At 35.4% G+C, this 25,936-nt stretch overlaps 1 protein-coding gene across 1 annotated transcript in view; it reads right to left on the bottom strand.

Annotated features, from left to right (window-relative positions):
- Nucleotides 1-698: 698 nt before the first annotated feature.
- Nucleotides 699-25,936, bottom strand: part of LOC130848587 (UDP-glucuronosyltransferase 2C1-like) — a 31,306-nt gene continuing 6,068 nt past the window's right edge. The window contains exons 2-6 of the mRNA XM_057727035.1: nt 24,315-24,463; nt 22,602-22,733; nt 12,575-12,662; nt 11,024-11,243; nt 699-1,208 (exon numbers count right to left, since the gene is read on the bottom strand). Coding sequence (XP_057583018.1) covers nt 929-1,208; nt 11,024-11,243; nt 12,575-12,662; nt 22,602-22,733; nt 24,315-24,463 — 869 coding nt within the window. The 3' untranslated portion in view covers nt 699-928. The remainder of the gene's footprint in view (nt 1,209-11,023; nt 11,244-12,574; nt 12,663-22,601; nt 22,734-24,314; nt 24,464-25,936) is intronic.

Here is a 25,936-nt window from a genome sequence, read left to right on the forward strand (position 1 = left end):
AGTTTCTGTTCAGGTGGAGAAATCATCCCCATAGCAAATAGCATTTCTGAGAAACACATTTTCTTCCCAAAGTATTTGCAGTGTAGCTCTTAAGTAGTTTGTTTTGTCTTTTCAAATATGTACATTGTAAGTAAATTAATGTAGGAAAGAATTAAATACTTTTTAAAGTTAATTTAAAAGGGTAAGTATTAAATTCCAGTCATTTAGTTTTGCTCCATCAAACCAGCAACCATGCTAACGTATGAAAACTAGCTAGTTCTCTGAAGCCAGGAAGTGTTACAATACAAATCATGTCCTATCATCATTAATATCCAAATGAAGGGTAATCTTCAAATGAAAGACAAAAACTAGTGTTTTGTATTCCAAGGGGGAAAAGTCTGATGTATCATATGAAAGGCAATTGTGCTTTACAGCACAAACGAAATGTGCTTTACAGCAGAGTAAAAACCCTAACAGTCTCCTGATCTTCCTGACTGGAAAGGAAGCTCTGGCTAGAGTGTGCTTTACATGACTTCTTGTCTAGTTCCTTTAGAGAATATGCAATAATCCTTACACACTGAACACAAAATGATGTTATTTAGGAAATATTTAACATGACTAGTACTGAAAATGGAATGAATCATTCTGTTCATAAGGGCTCAAACGGCATCTCAATTGAACCTAAACAAATAAATAAAGCACTGACACTTTAATGGTAGTAACTTCCATGTGTTTAATTGTTTACATTCTCTTTTAAAAGAATAGATTATTTTAAACCTTAATTTGGAATCATGTGGCATATTTTTAGGGTGAGTCTTTGATTTTGACTTGATAAGCTGAGGAATGCACAAGAACCTGGGGGAGTAGGAGAGGAATCTATTTTAAGTGGTGGCTGAGTGAATTCAGATGGACCTTACGAAGGCTCCCAGCCCAACTGTTAAAACAAATACTATTCTCTTTTTTTCTTCTTTGCAGTCTTACCAAACTTCCACCAACAAAATAGGCAACATTTAGTGACCAGGAATATAATGGTTGCCACGCATGCTAGCAGGAAGCCAATCACATCCAAAGAATGGTACTGGTACCAGGTGAGGTCGTGGGCCGCTGGCCGAAGGTGTTTGGCTCCTTTGTGGCGCATGATAAACTCGATCCAGAAGACTGCTCGGTCCAGGGGCTTCGTAGGCTGATCATGGTGAATTCTTGATAACCTCATAGCATTCTCTTTATAGCTAAAATTGGATACATAAATAGCAAGTTGAAAAATGTGTACAGGACATGATCTACCTAAAACTGTTACATATTATTAAAAGTATATTACATCATTATATAAATTATGTCATAAATTATATCACCAAGAGTACAAAATGCATATGAAAGATTGTTTCCTCTTGAGATGTTTCTAAATATGGTGGCCTATCAGCTGGGATTTGTTGGATGTTTTATAATCTCAGTAATTATTGGAGGTAGGAGAGAAAATAATTTCTAATAGGAAATAGTGTTCTAAAATTTCAGAAATAGGAATGTAGCATATGTAGGTTGAGAATATAGAATTTTGATCTCACTTGCTGAATGTGGTATTGGGAACAAGATAGTGACAGGAAGCAGCACTGACAGGCAAGTCTATGAGAAAGGAACCCTTCCCCTCTCCCCTTCAGCTATGCCTAGGTTCACTCTGCAGAGTCAGTGATAACAAGAAGCTAATCTTCAACAGTAACAGGAAATGATTTCAGTCTATAAGCTTCATGGCCCTGACATTCCAGCTGAAAATAAAAATCTTAATGTGATCCTGTGGGCAAGAAGTAAGGGCTGAGAGTGAGTAGATGCTGGGAACTTTGCTTCAAGCTACAGAGGGATGCAAGTGCCAGTGCTGAGATGGAACAGTGGCAATAGCTAGAACACGAACCCTTCTAACTCTGTCAAGGAACAGAAGACCAGGCCAGGGTTTTGGTTTAAGGTTTTGAATGGCTAACGTAGAAGAAGGATTTCCTTGGGTTTGTGAAGGAGATGAAGGAGGGAGGTTTTTCTCCCACACTGGACTGCAGTCATCATTGATGGAGAATACCAGAACATTAAATTGTAGAAAATAGAGAAACAGCATATAGAAAGTTCTGAGGAAGAGAATTGTGAACCAGAAAGAAATTAAACAAAGCCCTGTTGCTCTTTGGTTTTAAGAAAATAAGGCAGGCCTTAATACACAATAATTTATGGAATAAGTACCTCTGGATATATCTCAGGAAAACAAGGAAACTATAGCAAAAAATGTTCCAAGACACAGAAACAAAATATTTATTGGATAAAATATCAATACAAACAAATAGAAAGACTATAGTAAAACACAAATCGCATCATTAAATCCATTTAGATACAAAAAATTAAGGCTGAACGATATTGGAAATTGTGGTCATGGACAAGATGTATACATTGTAAGCTTTGATAATGTTGTAATGATAATATAGCAAACAAATATAAGATGTGATGTTTATGAGACACTGATGGGAAGCTGAGAAGTGACTTCATAGTGAAAAGCCATTCAATATTGAAAAGATTGAAAAGATTATAAATATTTTAAAAATTATTTTAATCTCTAATGTCAATGTTTATTTATAGATTTATATGAAATTTTTAGTAAGAATTTATCTGATATTGAAGAAACAGTTATCCAACCCTGGCAATTCCTTTCATTTTAATATAGTTTTTTTTTCCCCAAGAATATATTTATCTTATTTATATGAAATATAATAACATTAAAATGTTATCATGCATTGTTGAGGATTTATTTATTTGTTTATGATCACAGCTAATCACCATGCTGTACAAAGTTCCTCAGAACTTATTCATTTTATGACTCAAAATTTGTACCCTTTAACCAAAGTCTCTCCATTCCCCCAACTCCTAGCCTCTGGTAACCACCACTTTACTCTCTGTTTCTATGAGTTTGACTGTTTAGATTATACATATAAATTATATTAAATAATATTTATCATTCTCTGTCTGACTTATGTAGCATAATGCCATGTTTTCACAAATGGCAAGGTTTCCTTCTTTCTCTTTGTGGAATGCTCTTCCTTACATACATATACCACAGCTTCTTTATCCATTCATCCATTGACAGACACTTAGGTTGTATGTGTATCTTGGTTATTGTGAATAACGCTGTCAACGAACATGGGAGTGAAGATATCTCCTCCATATTGTTTTCATTTCCTTTAGATATATACCCCGAAGTGAGATTACTGCTTAGTGTTGTAGTTCTAGTTTTACTCTTTTGAGGAGCTTCCATACTATTTTCCATAGTGGCTGCACCAATTTACATTCCCACCAAGAGTGCCCCAGAGTTTCCCTTTTTCCACATCCTCACCAACACTTATAATTTCTCCTTTGATGCTGGCCATTCTAACAGGTGTGAGGTGACATCTCACTGGGATTTTGACTTGCATTTCCTGATGCTTAGTGATGTCAAGCCCTTTTTCATGTACCTGTTGGCCATTTGCATGTCTTCTTTGCACAAATATCTATTCAGCAGCTCTGGTCATTAAAAAAAAGATGTTTTTTGCTATTGAGTTATACGAGTTCTTTATATATTTTAGGTATTATCCTTTTATCAGATAAGTAGTTTTGAAAATGTTCTCCAATTTTGTAGGTTGCCTTTGATTTTGTAGATCATTTCTTTTGCTGTGCAGAAGCTTTTAAGTTGGATGTAGTCCTTGCATCTGTTCCTTGTACTGTTGGCGTCATATCCAAAAAAATGTTGCTAAGATCCTTATCAAGGAGTTTTTACCCTGTTTTGTCCTAGGAGTTTTATGAGTTCAGCTCTTAAGTCTAAGTCTTTAATTCTTTTCTAGTCAATTTTTGTAAGTGATGTAGTATCAAATTTCATTCTCTTGCATATGATTATCCAGGTTCCCCAGAACCACCTATTGAAGAGATAATGTTTTTCCTATTGAGTATTCTTTGCTTTTTGTCGAATATTATTAAACTTTCCATGTGATGGTTTGTTTCAGAGGTCTCAATCTTGTCCATTGGTCTATGTGTCTACTTTTATGCCAATACCATCTTTTAAAGATTGCTATACCTTTGTAGTACAGCTTGAAATAGGAAGCGGGATGCCTTCGACTTCATTCTTTTTCCTGGCACCACTTTGGCTATCTTAGACCTCTTGTGGCTTTTCACCAATTTGGGATTGGTTTTTCTATTTTTGTGCCCCAAAAGGCCTTAGAAGTTGGTCATTCAACTCATTCTTCCTTTCCTGGTGAGGAACTCTTTCTAGCTGGGAAATTCTCTCTTGGTGCTGAGGAATGCTGTCTTGGGGATGTTTCAGGTAAAATAAAATTGTCTTCATTTCGTTATTGGGTGATTATTCTCATGTTTTTTGCTCCACTGGGTTGCTAAAATTTCTTACCCACACTTTAGAGCACTGCTGGAGATGATTTTGTTCATGGATAATGTCATTGTTGTTCTCTGTCAGGGAACAAGAAGGCTGGGTTCTTCTATGCCTCCATTTGGATCTCTCAGTTTTACTTCATTCTCTTTCTCTTGTTTTAAGTTAAAATATACCAATAAAGAATATTTTTAGCTAACAAGTATCATAGTCCTATTTTTATAAAATTATTTCTATTTTTTTTCTCTTTATAAATTAGCACAAAGAAATATCAGAAGTAATATTTCTTTACTGGTAATTGGTTATAGTTACATGAAGACAGCTAAGTGATTTTTCATGTTTATTTTCCTATGTTTTTGTTACATTGCCTACATTCTTTACAGTAGTAATAGCTGCAATTTTTGAGAAATAAAAAATTACTATTATTGATGGAGAAAAGATGGCGGCGAAGTAGAGAGACGTGGCGTGCATCCTTCTCCACAGATGCATTGGAAATGCATGGAAGGACACAGTAATTCCCACAGAGAACCAGCTGAACACCAGCAGACGGCCTCGGACACCAGAAAGGGCTGCAGGGAACCCGACATAGCCGGACAAGCAACCCCAAAAGTTTGGACAACCATGGGGAAACAAAGAAACACCATGCAGGCAAAGGAGCAGGAAAAAAACCCACAAGACCAAATAAATGAGGAGGAAATAGGAAAAATGCCTGAAAAAAAATTTAGAGTAATGATAGTAAAAATGATACAAAATCTCGATAACAAAATAGAGAAAGTACAAGAAACAGTTCATAAGAACTCAGAAAAACAAACAGCAATGGATAACAAAATAACTGAAATTAAAAATACTCTAGATGCTATAACCAGCAGAATGACTGAGGCAGAAGAACAAATAAGTGAGTTGGAAGATACAATGGGGGAAATAAACGCCACGGAGCAGGAAAAAGAAAAAAGAATACAAAGAAGAGAAGACAGTCTCAGAGACCTCAGTGATAACATAAAGCATACCAACATTCGAATTATAGGCATCCCAGAAGAAGAAGAAAACAAGAAAGGGTCTGAGAAAATATTTGAAGAGGTTCTAGTGGAAAACTTCCCCAACATCGGAAAGGAAATAATTAACCAAGTCCAAGAAGCACAGAGAGTCCCATATAGAATAAACCCAACGAGAAATACACCGAGGCACATATTAATCAAACGAACGACAATTAAACACAAAGAAAAAATATTAAAAGCAGCAAGAGAAAAGCAACAAACAACATATAAGGGAAAACCCATCAGGATAACAGCTGACCTTTCTACAGAAACTCTGCAGGCCAGAAGGGAATGGCAGGATATACTGAAAGTCCTGAAAGAGAGAAACCTACAGCCAAGAATCCTCTACCCAGCAAGAATCTCATTCCAATTTGAGGGAGAAATCAAAAGCTTTCCAGACAAGGAAAAGTTAAGAGAATTCAGCACCACCAAACCAGCCTTACAACAAGTGCTAAAGGAACTTCTCTAAGTAGGACACACAAGAAAAGGAAAACACCTACAAATACAAACCCAAAACAATTAAGAAAATGGTAATTGGAACACACATGTCAATACTCACTGTAAATGTAAATGGATTAAATGCTCCAACCAAAAGACAAAGACTGGCTGAATGGATACAAAAACAAGACCCTTCTATATGCTGCCTACAAGAAAAACACTTCAGACCAAGGGATACATATAGACTGAAAGTCAAGGGATGGAAAAAGAGATTCCATGCAAATGGAAGTCAAAAGAAAGCTGGAGTAGCAATACTCATATCAGACAAATTAGACTTGAAAGTAAAGACCATTAAAAGAGACAAGGAAGGACACTACATAATGATCAAGGGATCCATTCAAGAAGAACATATCACACTGGTAAATATCTATGCCCCCAATATAGGAGCACCTCAATACATAAGGCAAATGCGAACAGCTATAAAAGGGGACATCGACAGTAGCACAATAATAGTGGAGACTTGAACACCCCACTTACATCAATGGACAGATCATCCAAACAGAAAATAAATAAAGACACACAAGCGCTAAATGACACATTAGACCAACTCGACTTAATTGATATTTATAGGACATTCCATCCAAACATGACAGACTACACTTTCTTCTCAAGTGCACACGGAACATTTTCCAGGATAGATCACATCTTGGGTCACAAATCAAACCTCGGCAAATTCAAGAAAATTGAAATCATATCAAGCATCTTCTCAGACCACAATGCCATGAGACTAGATATCAATTACAGGGAAAAAAACTGCAAAAAAGACAAACACATGGAGGCTAAACAATTCACTCCTAAACAACCAAGGAATCACTAAAGAAAACAAAGAGGAAATCAAAAAATATCTAGAAACAAATGACAACGAAAACACAACAACCCAAAACCTATGGGATGCAGCAAAAGCAGTTCTAAGAGGGAAGTTTATAGCAATACAGTCCTACCTTAAGAAACAAGAAAATGATCGAATAAACAACCTAACCTTACACCTAAAACAACTAGAGAAAGAAGAACAAAGAAACCCCAAAGGGAGCAGAAGGAAAGAAATCATAAAGATCAGAGCAGAAATAAATGAAAAAGAAAGGAAAGAAACCATAAGAAAAATAAATAAAACTAAAAGCTGGTTCTTTGAGAAGATTAACAAAATTGATAAACTATTGGCCAGACTCATCAAGAAAAAAAGGGAGAAGATGCAAATCAACAGAATTAGAAATGAAAAAGGAGAAGTCACAACGGACACCTCAGAAATACAAAACATCATGAGAGACTACTACAAGCAACTATATGCCAATCAATTGGATAACCTGGAAGAAATGGATACATTCTTAGAAGAATACAATCTTCCACGACTGAACCATGAAGAAATAGAAACCATGAACAGACCAATCACAAGTACGGAAATTGAGGCAGTGATTAAAAATCTCCCAACACACAAAAGCCCAGGACCAGATGGGTTCACAGGCGAATTCTATCAAACATTTCGAGAAGAGTTAACACCTATCCTTCTCAAACTCTTCCAAAATATTGCAGAAGGTGGAACACTCCCAAACTCATTCTACGAGGCTACCATCACCCTGATACCAAAACCAGGCAAAGATGTCACAAAAAAAGAAAACTACAGACCAATATCACTGATGAACATAGATGCAAAAATCCTCAACAAAATACTAGCAAACAGACTGCAACAGCACATTAAAAAAATCATACACTATGATCAAGTGGGGTTTATCCCTGGGATACAAGGATTCTTCAATATACGCAAATCAATCAACGTGATACATCATATCAACAAATTGAAGGAGAAAAAGCATATGATCATTTCAATAGATGCAGAAAAAGCTTTTGACAAAGTTCAACATCCATTTATGATAAAAGCTCTCCAGAAAATGGGCATAGAAGGAAATTACCTCAACATAATCAAAGCCATATATGAAAAACCAAAAGCCAACATCATTCTCAATGGGGAAAAACTGGAAGAATGCCCTCTAAGAACAGGAACAAGACAAGGGTGTCCACTCTCACCACTATTATTCAACATCGTTTTGGAAGTTTTAGCCACAGCAATCAGAGAAGAAAAAGAAATCAAAGGAATCCAAATTGGAAAAGAAGAAGTAAAATTGTCATTCTTCGCAGATGACATGATATTATATATAGAAAACCCTAAAGACTCTACCAGAAAACTGCTAGCACTAATTGATGAGTTTAGTAAAGTAGCAGGATACAAAATGAATGCACAGAAATCTCTTGCATTCCTATACACTAACAACGGAAGAGCAGAAAGAGAAATTAAGGAAACTCTCCCATTCACCATTGCAACCAAAAGAATCAAATACCTAGGAATAAAGCTGCCTAAGGAGGCAAAAGATCTGTATGCAGAAAACTTTAAGACATTGATGAAAGAAATCAAAGACGATACCAACAGATGGAGGGACATACCATGTTCCTGGATTGGAAGAATCAACATCGTGAAAATGACTGTACTACCCAAAGCAATTTACAGATTCAATGCAATCCCGATCAAATTACCAATGGCATTTTTCACAGAACTAGAGCAAGAAATCTTACAATTTGTAAGGAAACGCAAAAGACCCCGAATAGCCAAAGCAATCTTGAGAAGGAAAAATGGAGTTGGTGGAATCAGGCTTCCTGACTTCAAACTATACTACAAGGCCATAGTGATCAAGACAGTATGGTACGGGCACAAAAATAGAAAGAAAGATCAATGGAATAGAATAGAGAACTCAGAGGTAAGCCCAAACACATATGGGCACCTTATCTTTGACAAAGGAGGCACGAGTATACAATGGAAAAAAGACAGCCTCTTCAATAAGTGGTGCTGGGAAAATTGGACAGCAACATGTAAAAGAATGAAATTAGAACACTTCCTAACACCATACACAAAAATAAACTCCAAATGGATTAAAGACCTACATGTAAGGCCAGACACTATAAAACTCCTAGAGGAAAACATAGGCAGAACATTCTATGACATCCATCAAAGCAACATCCTTTTTGACCCACCTCCTAGAATCATGGAAATAAAATCAAGAATAAACAAATGGGACCTCATGAAACTTAAAAGCTTTTGCACAGTGAAAGAAACCATAAACAAGACTAAAAGGCAACCCTCAGAATGGGAAAAAATAATTGCCTATGAAACAACGGAGAAAGAATTAACCTCCAAAATATATAAGCAGCTCATGAAGCTTAATACCAAAAAAGCAAATAACCCAATCCACAAATGGGCAGAAGACCTAAATAGACATTTCTCCAAAGAAGACATACAGATGGCCAACACACACATGAAAAGATGCTCAACATCACTAATCATCAGAGAAATGCAAGTCAAAGCCACAATGAGGTATCACCTCACACAAGTCAGAATGGCCATCATCACAAAATCTGGAAACCACAAATGTTGTAGAGGGTGTGGAGAAAAGGGAACTCTCCTGCACTGTTGGTGGGACTGTAAGTTGGTACAGCCACTATGGAAAACAATTTGGAGGTTCCTTAAAAAACTACAAGTAGAACTACCATATGATCCAGTAATCCCACTCCTGGGCATATACCCAAAGAAAACCATAATCCCAAAAGAAACATGTACCATAATGTTTATTGCAGCACTATTTACAATAGCCAGGACATGGAAGCAACCTAAATGCCCATCAACAAATGAATGGATACAGAAGATGTGGCATATATATACAATGGAATATTACTCAGCTATAAAATGGATGAGATGGAGCTATATGTAATGAGGTGGATAGAACTACAATCGGTCATACATAGTGAAGTAAGTCAGAAAGAGAAGGACAAATATTGTATGCTAACTCACATATACGGAATCTAAAAATGGTACTGATGAACTCAGTGAGAAGAACAAGGATGCAGATACAGAGAATGGACTGTAGAACTCGAGGTGTGGGAGGGGGCAGGGGGTGAAGGGGAAACTGAGATGAAGCGAGAGAGTAGCACAGACATATATATACTACCAACTGTAAAATAGTCAGTGGGAAGTTGTTGTATAACAAAGGGAGTCCAACTCGAGGATGGAAGATGCCTTAGAGGACTGGGGCAGGGAGGGTGGGGGGGACTCGAGGGCGGGGAGTCAAGGACGGGAGGAAATATGGGGATATGTGTATAAAAACAGATGATTGAACCTGGTGTACCCTACAAAAAATAAAAAAAAATAAAAAAATAAAAAAATAAAAAAAAGAACTACCATATGATCCAGTAATCCCACTACTGGGCATATACCCAAAGAAAACCATAATCCCAAAAGAAACATGTACCATAATGTTTATTGCAGCACTCTTTACAATAGCCAGGACATGGAAGCAACCTAAATGCCCATCAACAAATGAATGGATAAAGAAGATGTGGCATATATATACAATGGAATATTACTCAGGTATAAAAAGGGATGAGATGGAGCTGTATGTAATGAGGTGGATAGAACTACAATCTGTCATACAGAGTGAAGTAACTCAGAAAGAGAAGGACAAATATTGTATGCTAACTCACATATACGGAATCTAAAAATGGTACTGATGAACTCAGTGACAAGAACAAGGATGCAGATACAGAGAATGGTCTGGAGAACTCGAGGTATGGGAGAGGGTGGAGGGTGAAGGGGAAACTGAGAGGAAGCGAGAGAGTAGCACAGACATATATATACTACCAACTGTAAAATAGTCAGTGGGAAGTTGTTGTATAACAAAGGGAGTCCAACTCGAGGATGGAAGATGCCTTAGAGGACTTAGGTGGGGATGGTGGGGGGGACTCGGGGAGGGGAGTCAAGAAAGGGACGGAATACGGGGATATGTGTATAAAAACATAATTGAACCTGGTGTACCCCCAAAAAATAAAAAAAGCTATTATTAATAAAATGATTTGTATCATGTAAATAATAGCTTATTTTCTTTAAATGAGACATTTCTTTGAGGTTGTAATCTATTGCCCAGTAATGGTAGGTGACAAAATAACTTCATAAAATTTAGGAAGTAGAAAACAATCTTATTTGATATTAGCCATGTGCCGGTGATTATGTAACAGTAATCAACTTAAAATTTATGAAACTGATTATTCCTTTTAAAAAACAAGATGCTTCTTACAAAAGAATAAATTCTGTACTCACGAAGAGTTGTTGATGACTGCCTTCAAAGCATTCAGCAGATCGGAACTTGTCATTGTCTGCAAGTCTACTTCAACAGCTGCCCCTTTGGCTTTTACACGAGCAACGTTATCATGCTGATCACCAAACATGGGAACTCCCACCATAGGGACCCCGTGGTAAATAGCTTCATAGATCCCATTAGTTCCACAGTGAGTGATAAAAGCTCTGGTTTTGGGATGGCCTAAAAATAAAAAGAATATATCATTATTCTAAGTTGTAAGAGTTTCAGAAACACAAAATCATGACACCTCTATAAATCATTAATTCAATTAGACAGCATCTTCTTTATAGTTCTGTGCCATGAGGCCATATATAAATTCGAATAGGCTCCAAAGAAAGCAGCAATTAATTATTCCAGGCTGAGCAGCAATTAGTGATTCTAGCAGTTAAGTCATTCCACAAACAACTGAGAAGCTTCCTGCAGAACACATGATGAGGAGTACGTGTCACTTGAGAAGTTATTGAGGGTGAGAATACATTACTAAAAAGGAATGGAGGAATTGAGGAAACCAAATGTTTTTGTACATGGCGAAGGGAAAGTGAGATGTGCAAGGTTTCAATATGGGAAAGTTGGCATAACAGGCTAGACAGATGGGCTAAGGCAAGTTCGTGAAGTACTCCATTTAAGAAAAAAGGAATTTGCACTTGACTTTAGAGTAATATGGAGACATTCATAATATTAAGGATGGTGAAATGGTTTGCCTGATTTTTTTTCAAATTATTATAGTGGGGAAATGAGAAGAGAGGTGGGAGAAAATGGATGTAGAAAGTCAGGAGAGTTCTACAATATTCTAATCAAAAGTTAATGAGAGCCTGATCTAAAGGTATATTCCTTGACTCTGATTTTGAGGAGGGAGAGACTATCAAAAATAGGAGAATTATAAATTCCACAGTTATGTTAGAGCTTGACAAAGATTCTATCCTTGACCAAAGTCTAGTCAGGCTCCTCTGAACTCTCTTCTCAAATAGAACTTGATTTGGGGGCAGCTTTATCTCTGCATTGCCCAATTTTAGCAAGCATTCTATTAAATCAGTTTAACTAGATTCTCGCAGCCTTGATATCGGATCACTTTTTATAGCTGTCACTTCATCTTTCACCATCCCCCAAGTGATATCTGATGACCCTAGTGTGCCTTCAGTAAGAATCTAATTATGTTGGATTTGCCAGACTGCTCCTTCGCCCCTGATGTTTCCTCTTTGTAATTTTCCACCCAGTGGCTTTTCACTCTGCTCTTTTGGGATTAATTTCCCACTTTTCCTTATAACCAAGGAATTTTTATAACCAAGTCAACTATACTTACTATGATGGTGTTGAAGAAAGTGTGCCTTAGTCTTTAACAAGTGTCATGAATAGTTTTTTGTTTAAGAAGCTCCAGAAGAAATGTGAAGAAAACATTAAAGCATAGTTTTGATTATTTAAAATACAAATTTGTTGGATTTATTTGTTACTAAGTAGTCACTCAGATTATCCCTCATTCAGTTCTGTTTACTTTTGCTTCTCTTTGGTCTTACCAAGAATATCATTCTGTGGAATCCATTCATATAGTCGGGTGTTGGCTCCTAATGTTTCTGGTTTCTTTCCTGTGTACCTCCACAGAACCTGTTAAGATAAATGTCTTTACTAGAACACTTTTGGAATCATATCCGGTCAAAAGCAGGCAGTTAACCTATAATTAATCCGATTCAATGCCTCCAGGTAATACAGAAGCAAACTGAAGCCCTAAGTGATTAAGTAATCAATGTTTTTAAATCACTGACGCTACAACCATGTTTACAAAGGCTTGCGATAATCCTAGTCGATAGGCTATCATCATTGGGTTAATTCTAATCTGTATCTGAAACAATTGTATATTAGTGTTACCAGGCCATTCTGGTAAAGGGGATTTTTGAAACAAAGTTTTCAGAGGCAAAGGGGAGGCATGTCATTTACCTCAGTAAGAAAGTGTTAGTGCTTTGATCTTTCTTATATACTCGGCAGTAACAAAGACTCGAGCATTGCCTTTTTTATTATAGTTAAAACGTTCATAATGATATTTATCATTTTCAAGTATTGTAACTATAGAGTTTGGTGACATAAAAAATATCCACAACATTGTGTAACCATCAACACTATCTATATTCCAAATGCTTTCATCATCTCTAACGTCAACTCTGTATCATTAAATACCTCCCTATTGCTCTCATTCCTTAGGCCCTGATAACCTCTCTTTTACTTTCTGTCTCCATAAATTTGACTATTCTAGGAAACAAGTATAAGCAGAATCACACAGTATTTGTATACATACAAATCACGCAGTATTTGTCTTCTTCTGACCTAGCAGTATTTTACTTAGCAGTATGTCTTCAAGCTTCTTGCATGTTGTAACATATCAGAATTTCCTTTCTTTTTAAGGTTGAATATTTCATATATATATTTTATATATATATAAACAATTGTAAAGCAGAAATAGAGACACAGGTGTAGACAACAAATGTATGGAAACCAAGGGGGAAGAGGGGGTGGGATGAACTGAGAGATGGAGATTGACATATATACACTATTGATACTATGTCTAAAATAGAAAACTAATGAGGACCTACTGTATAGCACAGGGAGCTCTACTGTATGCTCTGCACTAACCTAAATGGGAAGGAAATCCAAAAAGAGGGGATATGTGTATTCGTATAGCTGATTCACTTTGCTATACAGCAAAAACTAACATGATATTATAAAGCAACTACACTCCAACAATAAAAATTAAAAAAAATAAAAATAACAATATGAAACCCCCCAAAATAAAATATAAAAAATAAAAAATTTCTTTATCCATTCATTTTGCTATCATGAATTTTGTTGCTATGACCATTGTTGTACAAATATATGTTTTAATCCCTGATTTCAATTCCTTTCGATATATAGCCCAGATTAGAATGTCTGGGTCACATGATAGCTCTACGTTTAACTTTCTGAGTAACCACAGAAAAGTTTTCCACAGTAGATGCATTATTTTACACTCCTAGCAGCAGTACACCAAGTCCCATTTTTCTACATTCTCACTAACACTTATTTTCCTTCTTTTTCTGTTCTGATAGTAGCTATCCTAATGAGTGGAGTGATATCTCTTTGCGCTTTTAATGTGCAGTTCCTTAATGATTAATGATATTGAGCTTCTTTTTCTATGCTTTTTGACCATTCATATATCTTCTTTGGAGAAGTCTATTCAAGTATGTTCCCATTTTTCAATTGGGTTTTTGATGTTGTTGTTGAGTTGTAGCATTTCTTTATGTATTGTGCACAGTAATTCCTTATCAGATACATGATTTGAAAAGATTTTCTCAAAATCTGTACACTTTATTTCACTCTCTTGATAGTATCTTTTGATGCGCAAAGTTCTTCATTTGAAGAAGTCCAATTTATATATTTTTTCTTTCTGCTTTTGCTTTTGGTGTCTTACCTATGAAATCATAGGAAAATCCAATGTGATAGTTTTCGTTTAGGATTTTCTTGTAAAAGTGTTCTAGTTTTACTTCAAACTTTAAGTCTCTGATAGATTTTGAGTTGATTTTGTATACGTTATAAGGTGAAGGTCCAATTTTATTCTTTTGCACGTGGATATCAAGGTCTTTTCTTCTAGTCTTCTGGTTTTTCTCATTAATAGTTGCTCTATGAAATGCTGCTATTTAGGTATGCCAGAGGGAAGAAGTGAGCTCAGCGTCTTCCTTCTCTGCCATCTTGGCTGCACCTCCATCATATTTTCCTATAATCCCTTTCATATCTGTAAAGCCATTAGTAATCCCCCTAGGTTCATTTCTGGTTTTAATTATTTGCATCGACTCTTTGCCACATTAGCTAATGCTTTGATAATTTTGGTGATCTTTTCAAAGAACCAGCTTTTGGTTTTATTGATTCTCGCTCTCTTTTCAAAAACTTTGTTTTGTTTATCTTTGCTCTAATCTTCGTTATTTCTTTCCTTTTGCCAGCTTTGAGTGCTCTTTGCCTTCTTTCTATAGTTCTTTAAGGTATAATGTGTGGTTATTGATTTTATATCTTCCTTCTTTTCCAATAGGCAAATTTAGCTATAAATTTCCCTCTGATCCTTGCTTCCTCTGCCTCTCTTGTTTCAGTCTCTTGTGTTTTCATTAATTTAAAAAGTATTTTTAAATTTTCTTGGGATTTATTCTTTGACCTATTTCTTGGTACCTTCAAAGCATACAAAAACTCTGCTCCTTTATATCTCCATCCAATTCTTTCTAATTGATGTCATAAATTACATATTAATCACTGTGTTCCTAGCTACATAGATTAATAAGTGTTTGTATGTATTTTCTTTCACATTATGGAGGAAATTAAAATAAATTGGAGTTACAACCAAAATTAGAATGATGCTAGCTTTTTAAATTACCTTTGTTTTTCACCTTTACTGAAGATATTTATTTCTTCATGTGGTTTGTGTTACTGTCTAGCAGCTTTTTATTTCAGCCAGAAAGACTCCCTTTTGCATTTTTTACAGGCAAAGTCTACTGGTAATGATGTTCCCCAGCTTTTGTTTATCTGGTAATGTCATAATTTCTACCTCATCTTTGAAGGAAATTTTGCCTGAAAAAATGCTCGGGTAACATTTTTTTCTTTCAGCACTTGGAATTTATCAGTCCATTGCCTTCTGGCCTTCAAGATTTCTGATGAGAAATTGGCTTATCATCTTAGTGAAGTTACCTTTTATATGATGAATTCCTTCTCTCTTGCTCCTCTCAAGATTTCCTCATTGTCTTTGGCTTTCAACAGCTTGATTTTAATAGGTCCTTGTATAGGTCGCTTTGATTTTATCCTACTTGAACGTCAATAAGTTTCTTGGATTTGTAGATTCATATTTTTCATTAAATTTGGATTATTTTAAGCCATTATTTCTTTAAATATCTTTTCTGTCTGTTTCTCTTTTTCTGGAACTCCCACAGTCTCTATGCTCATTTGCAAGGTGGTGTCCCACAAGTGCCTTAGGGTTTGTTCATTTTTCTTCATTTGTTTTCTTTCTATTCCTCTAATTTGGTAATTTCAATGATCCTTTCTTCAGGTGTGCTGATAATTCTGCCCGCTGTTGTCTGATTTGGAAATTTTTCATTTTAGTTATTGTAATGTTTTAGCTCCAGAATTTTTTTTTTGCTTCTTTTAAAATAATTTTTCCCTTTATCAATATTTCCCTTTATCAATATCACTTTGTTTCTATAACATTATCTTCTCTTTATTATTGCCTTCCTTTAGTTCTTTGTGCATCTTTAAGACAGTGGTTTTAAAGGCTTTTTCCAATAATTCCAACATCCAATCTTCCTCAGGAATGGTTTTTCTCAGTTAATTTTGTTCCTTTGATTGGACTGTATTTTAACTAGTGTTTTTGCCCTTTTATATTTGTTGAGAAGTATACATTTGATTTTTATAATGTACTAATTCCAGCAATCAGATTCCCCTTTTCCTTGGGGTTTGATTTTTTTTCTTTTATTTATTGAAGAATTTATTTTTGCCAGGAATCAGGCTGCAGTTAAAGACTTAGGTCTTTAATGTTAGATCTGTTCAGTTCTTTTCTGAGCCTGTGTCTTTCCCTGGTCATGAGCACAGCTCTCTAATTTCCACTGTATGTGAGTTGCTATGTTGTTGTTTTTAATGGCCTAATTCTTTAATGTCTGTTTCTCCAATGAAGAAAAAAAGAAAATGAAAAAAAGAAAAAAATAGTGCTGTCCTTTACAACCTCTGGAAGCTTCTGATAACAAGGTTTGAAACAGCTGTGGCCAGCTTCTGTGCCTACAAGTCAGTGACCAAGGGCAGTAATCGGCAATAGAATGAAGAACCCCAGTATGTGGAGAAGAATGTCTTTGCTGCTCATCATGATGTCAGTAAATTATACCAGGAACATAGGCATGTTGACTGCCACCAGGTTGGGTAATGGAGGTTCTGAATCTGCTGCTATGTTAAAGGCTGAAATTGACCAAAATTAACCACAATTTACCAGTCTGGCTTTCCCCTGCTTGTTGCAACTGCTCAGATAGAATTCAGAGTTCCAATATGGTTACTTCAGAAAGTTTCTGCTAGTACAATTTTGCGTAGGTGGTGAGACAGTTTCTTTTTCTTTTTTTAATTTTTATTGGAGTATATTTGATTTATAATGTCATGTTAGTTTCAGGTGTACAGCAAAATGATTCAATTAGGCATATACATACATCCACCATTTATTACATTCTTTTCCCATATAGCTCATTACAGAGTTTTGAGTAGAGTTCCCTGTGCTATACAGTAGGTTCTTACTAGCTATCGATTTTACATATAGTAGTATTTATGTGTTAATCCCAATCTCCCAAATTACCCTCCCCATTCCCCCCACCCCCAGGTAACCATTAGTTTGTTTTCTCCATCTGAAACTCTATGTCTATTTTGTAGGTAAGTTCATTTGTAGCCTTTTCTTAGATTCTACATATAATTGGTATGATATGCCATTTGTTTTTTTCTGTCTGACTTACTTCACTGAGTATGACAAACTCTAGGTCCATCCACATTGCTGCAAATGGCATTATTTCATTCTTTTTTTGTGGCTGAATAGTATTCTATTGCATATTTGTACCACATTTTCTTTATCTATTCTTCTGTTGATGGACATTTATGTTGCTTCTATGTCCTGGCTATTGTAAATAGTGCTGCTGTGTACAATGGGGTGCATGTATGTTTTTGAATTATGGTTTTTTCCAGATATATGCCCAACAGCAGGATTGTTGGATCATATGGTAGCTCCATTTTTAGTTTTTTATGGAACCTCCATACTATTCTGCATAGTGGCTGTACCAATTTACATTCACACCAACAGTGTAGGAGGCTTCCCTTTTCTCTTCACCCTCTCCAGCATTTATCGTTTGAAGACTTTTTGGTGATGGCCATGCCTACTGGTGTGAGGTGATACCACATGATACTTTTGACTTGTATTTCTCTAATAATTAGTGATGTTGAGCTTCCCACTAGCTATCTATTTTACATTTGGTAGTGTATATATGGCAATGCTACTCTCACTTCATCCTAGCTTCCCTTTTGCCCCCCTCCCTGTGTCCTCAAGTCCATTCGCTACATCTGTATCTTTATTCCTGCCCTGTCACTGGGCTCATCAGTACCATTGTTTTTAGATTATATACATATGAGTTTCCATACAGTATTTGTTTTTCTCTTTCTGGCTTACTTTGTTCTGTATGACAGTCTCTCGGTCCATCCACCTCACTACAGATAACTCAATTTCATTCCTTTTTATGGCTGAGTAATATTCCATTGTATATATGTGCCACATCATCTTTATGCATTCATCAGTTGATGGGCATTTAGGTTGCTTCCATGTCCTGGCTAGCACATAGAAGGAAAGTACGTCAACATAATAAAAGCCATGTATGACAAACCAAGAGCCAACATCATTCTCAATGAGGAAAAACAAAAGCATTCCCTCTAAGGACAGGAATAAGACAAGGGTGCCCAGTCTCACCATTATTTTTTAATATAGTTTTGGAAGTTTTAGCCACAGCAATCAGAGAAGAAAATGAAATGAAAGGAATCCAAATTGGAAAAGAAGTAAAATTGTCACTCTTTGCAGATGACATGATATTATACATAGGAAACCCTAAAGTTGCTACCAGAAATCTACTAGCACTAATCAACGAATTTAGTAATGTCTCAGGATACAAAATTATTGCACAAAAGTCTCTTGTATTCCTATACACTAACAGCAAAATAGCAGAAAGAGAAATTAAGGAAATACTCTCTTTTACCATTGCAACAAAAAGAATAAAATGCCTAGGAATAAACCTGCCTAAGGAGGCAAAAGACTTATACCCAGAAAACTATAAGATACTGATGAAAGAAATCAAAATGACAAAAACAGATGGAGAGATTACTACATTCTTGGATTGGAAGAATCAATATTGTGAAAATGACTATACTACCCAAAGCCATCTATAGATTCAATTCAATCGTAGGTATTTTATTCTTTTTGATGTGATGGTAAATGGTTATGTTTTCTTAATGTCTCTTTCTGATCTTTTGTTGTTAGTGTATAGGAATGCAAGAGATTTCTGTGTATTAACTTTGTATACTGCAACTTTACCAAATTCATTGGTGAGCTCTAGTAGTTTTCTAGTAGCATATTTAGGATTTTCTATTTACAGTATCATGTCACCTGCAAACAGTGATAGTTTTACTTCTTCCTTTCCAATTTGGATTCCTTTTATTTTTTTTTTCTCTCTGATTGTCATAATTAGGACTTCCTAAAGGAATTTCTGTGGGCAGTGGATAAACATTGAGGCCGCAACTGGAAATAAGAAAATCACAAATGGTAAAGCTGACTGGTAAAGACAAACATATAGTAAAGGTAGGATAGCATCCACACACAAATATGATATCAAAACCAGCAATCATAAGAAGAGGAGATTACAAATGTAAGATAAGGCATTGGAAATTAAAAGACCAGCAACTTAAAGCAAACTTTTATATATATATAGACTGTTATATCAAAACTTCATGGGAAATGCAAGCCATAAACTACAATAGATACACAAAAGAAAGAAAAAGTATTCCAAACACAACCCTAAAGATGGTCATGCAACCACAAGAGAAAAGAACAAAAGAAGGAGGGAAGAAAAAAAACTATAAAAACAAATTCAAAACAATTACAAAAATGGCAATAAGAACATACATATCGATAATTAGCTTAAATGTAAACGGTTAAATGCTCTAACCAAATACACAGACTGGCTTAATTGATAAAGAAAGCAAGGCCCTTATATATGCTGTCTACAAGAGGCCCACTTCAGACCTATAGACACATACAGACGGAAAGTGAGGGGATGGAAAAGGATATTCCATGCAGATGGAGATTAAAAGAAAGCTGGAGTAGTAATACTCATATCAGACAAAATAGACTTTAAAATGAAGACTGTTACAAGAGACAAGGAAGGACACTACACAATGACCAAGGGATCAATCCCAAAGGAAGATATAACAATTATAAATATATGCACCCATAGTAGGAGAACAGCCATAAAAGCGGAAAGCAACAACACAATAATAGTGGGGGACTTTAACACCACACCTAGGCCAATGGACAGATCATCCAAACAGAAAATCAGTAAGGAAATACAAGTCTTAAATGACACATTAGATCAGATAGACATAATTAATATTTACAGGCCATTCTGTCTGAAAGCAGCAGAATACACTTTCTCCTCTAGTGCACATGGAACATTCTGCAGGATAGATTACATCTTGGGTCACAAATCAAGCCTTGGTAAATTTAACAAAATTAAAATCATATCAAGCATCTTTTCCAGGCACAATGCTATAATATTAGAAATCAATTGCAGAAAAAAAGCTGGAAAAAACACAAACACATGGAGGCTAAACATCATGTTACTAAACAACCAATGGATCACTCAAGAAACCAAAGAGGAAATCAAAAAATACCTAGAAACAAATGACAATGAAAACGTGATGATCCAAAACCTATGGGATGCAGCAAAAGCAGTTCTAAGAGGGATGTTTATAGCAATACAATCCTACCTCACAAAACAAGAAAAATCCCCCCAACAAGTCTAGCCTTACATCGAAAAGAACCAAGGAAAGAACAACAACAACAGCAGCAAACCCAAAGTTAATAGAGAGAAAGAAATCATAAAGATCAGAGCAGAAATAAATGAAATAGAAACAAAGAAAAAAATAGCAAAGATCAGTGAAACTAAAAGCTGGTTCCTTGAGAGGATAAAATTGACAAATCTTTAGCCAGACTCATCAAGAAAAAAGGGGAGAAGTTCCAAATGAATAAAATTAGAAATAAGAAAGAAGTTACAATGGACACTATAAAATTACAAAGGATCATACGAGAGTACTACTAGCAGCTATACACCAATAAAATGGACAACCTAGAAGAAATGGACAAATTCTTAGAAATGTAGACTCTCCCAGGACTGAACCAGGAAGAAATAGAAAATATGAACAGACCAATTACAAGTACTGAAATTAAAGCTGTGATTCAAAAATGTCCGACAAACAAAAGTGTAGGACACGATGGCTTCAAAGGTGAATTCTAACATTTAGAGAAGAGCTGACACCCATCCTTCTTAAACTCTTCCAAAAACTTGCAGAGGAAGGAATTCTCCCAAGCTCATTCTATGAGGCCAGCCTCACCCTGATACTAAAACCAGACAAAGATATCACAGAAACAGAAAATTACAGAGCAATATCACTAAGGAACATAGACGCAAAAATTCTCAACAAAATAGTAGCAAATAGAATCCAACAACACATTAAAAGGATCATACACCATGTTCAAGTGGGATTTATCCCAGGGATGCAAGGATTCTTCAATATACCCAAATCAATCAATGTGATACACCACATTAGCAAACTGAACAATAAAACCATATGCTTATCTCAATAGATGCAGAAAAGGCTTTTGACAAAATTCAACACCCTTTTATGACAAAAACTCTCCAGAAAGTGGGCATAGAGGGAACCTACCTTAACATTATAAAGGCCATATATGACAAACCAATAGCAAACATCATTCTCAACAGTGAAAAATGGAAAGCATTTCCTCTAAGGTCGGGAACAAGACAAAGATGTCCTCTCTTGCCACTTTTACCCAACATAATTTTGGAGAGACAGTTCTTGGTTCTTCTAACCCTTCCTTGATGCAACACTTAAGCACTGTATATTAATGCAATTGAATATTCAATGTTTTTATGAAGATGCTTTTTAGATTAAATGTTTAAATGGGTATGACCTCCACAAAATAATTTTTGAAAGTAATTTCCGTATAAATATAAGAATTGTCATAATCAATTGGAACTTAAATTACTGTAATGGTCTATTTTAATTAAAGGTAGAAAAAAAAGTGTCTCTGGTAGTTTAAGGACAACATCACTCAGTTATAACCTAGAATGGTATCAATAAACACATAGTTTGCTGTAACATCGTAGAGTATACTGCATATTTTACCATATTATTAACGTTTTAACTATTTAAACAGAAGAATCACTATTTAGGATTATTTTCAGAATCTACGTTCTCAGTTCCATGTTCAGCTAGGGCTACATTCAAAATCATAAATTGAAACAAAATATAGTCCCAAGTCATCCTGTGAATCAAGGCTATTATTTTGATTCTCTTTTATTCTCTGTCACGTTAAGTGTATTGTTTATATGCTTCAGATTAGAAAAACAAAAACCAAAAAAACAAAACAAGGTTAGGTTACGTGGATGCCTTAAAACCTAGACACAAATCTGACTGACTGTTTAACAGTAACGGATGATTAAGTTTTACCTCATTATTTAAGGAAAACACTGCAATATATTTTCATGCTAGTAATGCCAGGTTTAAAGCAACGTAGCAATCAAATATCTCTTTTTAACATTTATACTTTTTCTTCAGAGTTCAGTTAAGTTGATACTAACAATAACAATAGCTTTTCCTACATTTTAAAAGTACACTTTTAAGGAGATCTTCACGGATGTTAAAATAACTGCCCCTCAAAAAATACAATTATCTGACCTTCTGTGGAATCTGGGCCAGGGCTGATGCAATCACATTAGACTTTTCTTCTGTGAGGTTTTTGATCATTGACCCCAGAGTAAACACCACAACTCCATCTTCTCCAGAGCTTTGAACAAACTCTTCAAACTCCTGTAAAGAAAACAGTCTTTGAAATATGAAAGTTTACAGTTGCACGAATGAGTCGCACACTTTTCTCAGTGTGTCTGAATTATTAGAACAATTCTGTACTTTCATAGGTTAATCATTTCAGAGTATCAAATATGACCTGAAATCATGGGTTATTAGGCAAATTAAAAATTATTTATACTAAAGGTTCATCTGGGGTACCTTATTTGATGTATGTGTGTGTCTGTGTGCATGTTGTTTGTGTTCACAAATTATTGACTACACATTATCTTCTGCCACTTGCTGAGCTCTTTACATGTATCATTTGACTTAGATATACAGTAATCTTAAGACGTATGCATACATTTACAGATGAGAAAGCTATCTCAGTAAGGTTAAGAAATTTGTCCAAGTCTACACAGCCGTAGCTGACAGAGCCAAATTTCTAGCTTAAAGTTAAATAGTTCTGGTGCTTCACTTTATGTTTAGCCTTGGATGCTAATAAGATTATCTTTCATTTTTCTGCTGAATCATGGTCAATACAATGACATAATCTTGGTATATTTACTTTTTTCTCTTTTCTACATTTCAAGTCTCTTTTATTTTGGTTATATTGGTTCTTTACATAAGCTTCCACAAACACAATTAGGACTGAGGCAGCCATATAACACCTGACCAGATAGGTAATGCAGAAAAACCTATAAAGCATGCTCTGAGGATGATAGGAATATAATATCTTTGGATTCAAAATAAAAACAGCATATTTAATGCGACTGAAATAAAAATAAATCTTTTCATCCTAGGTCGAACTACGAACAAAACTAAGTCAAATAACACAAGAAAAGAAGGTGTGAGGCTTGAAATGGAAAGACAAGGAAACGATTTATATTAAAGGATTGAGTCACATGATTATGGAGGCTGGCAAGTTTAATCTGCAGAACAAGCCTGCAGGCTGGAGACTCAGAGAAGAGCCACTGCTGTAGTTCAGATCTGAAGGCTGTCTACTGCTAGACTTCAGTCTTTTGTTCTATTCAGGTCTTCAACTAAGTGGATGAGGCTCCCCCACATAATGGAGAGCAATTAGTTTATTCAAGGTCCACATATTTAAAAGTTAATGACATCCAAAAATACCCTCTCCGAAACTTCCAGAATAATGTTTCTTTAATACAATAATGTTTGTCTACTAATAGCTGGGTACCTGGCCCAGGCAACTTGAAAGGTAAAATTAACCATTACACTGTGTGTATAGATGCTTTAACTTAATATGTAAGGCTATCTTTACATTTATGTTCAATTATAGCATAGTATACTTGAGATACTGGGAAATATTTTAAAATTTGTATAAAAATACATCTTCATCAATAATGAATGAACTGTGAAAAGGAAAAGGAAATATATGGGGGCTACTTCTGTCAGATAACAATACATAGTACAAAATATAGGCTACTGACCTACTTATTGCAGTGTAATAGTTTAAGGAAATAATGACCATTAATTTCGGTGTCTGTGTTCTCAGTTTGCAGATCAAATACTATCAATGATATACTAGAAATCATTCTAAGAGATAAATACTCAAATAGGAAAATAATAAGCACATTTAATTACCTGAGGTAGGGGCTTTGCAGGCTTACAGTGCAGTCCTCCAACAAATTCAAAATTAGGTAAATAAGGTTGAGGAAATTCAAAATCCCAGTTAGTTCGCAACAACCACATTTCAGCTTTCCCCAACATCTCACATAGTGTGGTAGGTTTTCCTGAATAAAAATGAAGGATAACAGAGGGAAAACAAACTGATGATAGGTTAAATGCAAGACATTTCTCCTCCTATTTTTCTAGGAAAAATCATTAAAGACCAATACTAGGCCTATGTAACCTAGGTTAAATCAATTGGCCTTTTCCTCCCAAGAGTACACAATAGTCAGATTATGAATAATTAAACACAGATTTAAGTATGGAGCAAAGTCAAAAGCCTGCTGCTTTCTCTCTGCCAATGGAATGTTTCAGCTTGAGCTAAGCCTGAGCTAAGCCTGAGCCCTACACCTTGTTCAGAATCAGCATATGTTTCTAGCAAGTACAAGAAACTCAGCCAGTGATCCTCGGCCTGCTATGGTAGAGTCACCTCTGCTTCTGGAATTCCAATTTATCTCACCCTCATTGCTCCAAAAGCCTCTGGTTACTTTAAAAAACAACTTGTGCTTTATCCATCTTTTTTTTTTTTCTAGTGTTTTCAAGTGTGCTGTCACAACTAATTACAAACTGAATACTTTTAATAAAATTTTAAGTGATTATATCCTTTGCTATAGAAAATGAAAGTTCCTGTTTTATAAGATTTTATCCTCTTTGGTAAAGGATCTTGCACTGCATGATAATCTGGTGGTGAAATATTTGCTGTTTTGACATATTCAGTTGACAAACACTACAAAAAGTTTCTTTGAACTGAAGTGGAAACCAAGTGAACATTTACAGAATGAGAACTCAGATTAGTGACTCTGAATTGAATCATCTTCCTTAGTTTGGAACCAGAGCTTCATTTCTGAATTCTAGTCGATTACTGTGATATAGGGAACCTTACCCAGAGTTTTGGTGTCCTTTTGAAATATGTACTCCATATCACTGCTATGAGGAATTCATAGCTGTCTGGTTTCTCACCACAGGGCTTTTTGAATATTCTCCTTGATGTTCTAAGTGTGCTAAAGTTTTGATTAGAAAATACAATGCATTTTGAACTGCTAGGAAAACCTATCTGCATAAGCGATCACAAGCAAATCTCAGTAAATTACGGGTTTGATTCTGGTCATGACAAAATCCATACTCAGCACATATCCCATTTTGGAGACTTATTGGTGTCAGCCATGGGTATAATATTATTATTATTTTTTTCTATGATGCTTCACTCCCTCATTCTTTTTATGGTAGTTTAATTGAGATATAATTCATATATACCATACAATCCTTCCTTTTAAATACACAAGTGATTAGTTTTTAGTATATTCAAAAAGGTGTGAAACCATCTCCACTATTAAATTTTAGAAAATGCCATTACCCCAAAAGAAATTCTGTATCCATAGGCAGCCATTCTCCATTTCTCCCTCTTCACAGCCCCTGACAACCACTAATCTACTTTTCTTTGTCTATTCCAGACTAATCTTATTTCCCTTAATATAAATGAAATCATACACTATGTGATCTTTTATGCTGACTTCTTTCACTTAGCATAATGTTTTCAA

The sequence above is a fragment of the Hippopotamus amphibius genome, chromosome 3 (assembly GCF_030028045.1).
Source record: "Hippopotamus amphibius kiboko isolate mHipAmp2 chromosome 3, mHipAmp2.hap2, whole genome shotgun sequence".
NCBI lineage: Eukaryota > Metazoa > Chordata > Mammalia > Artiodactyla > Hippopotamidae > Hippopotamus > Hippopotamus amphibius.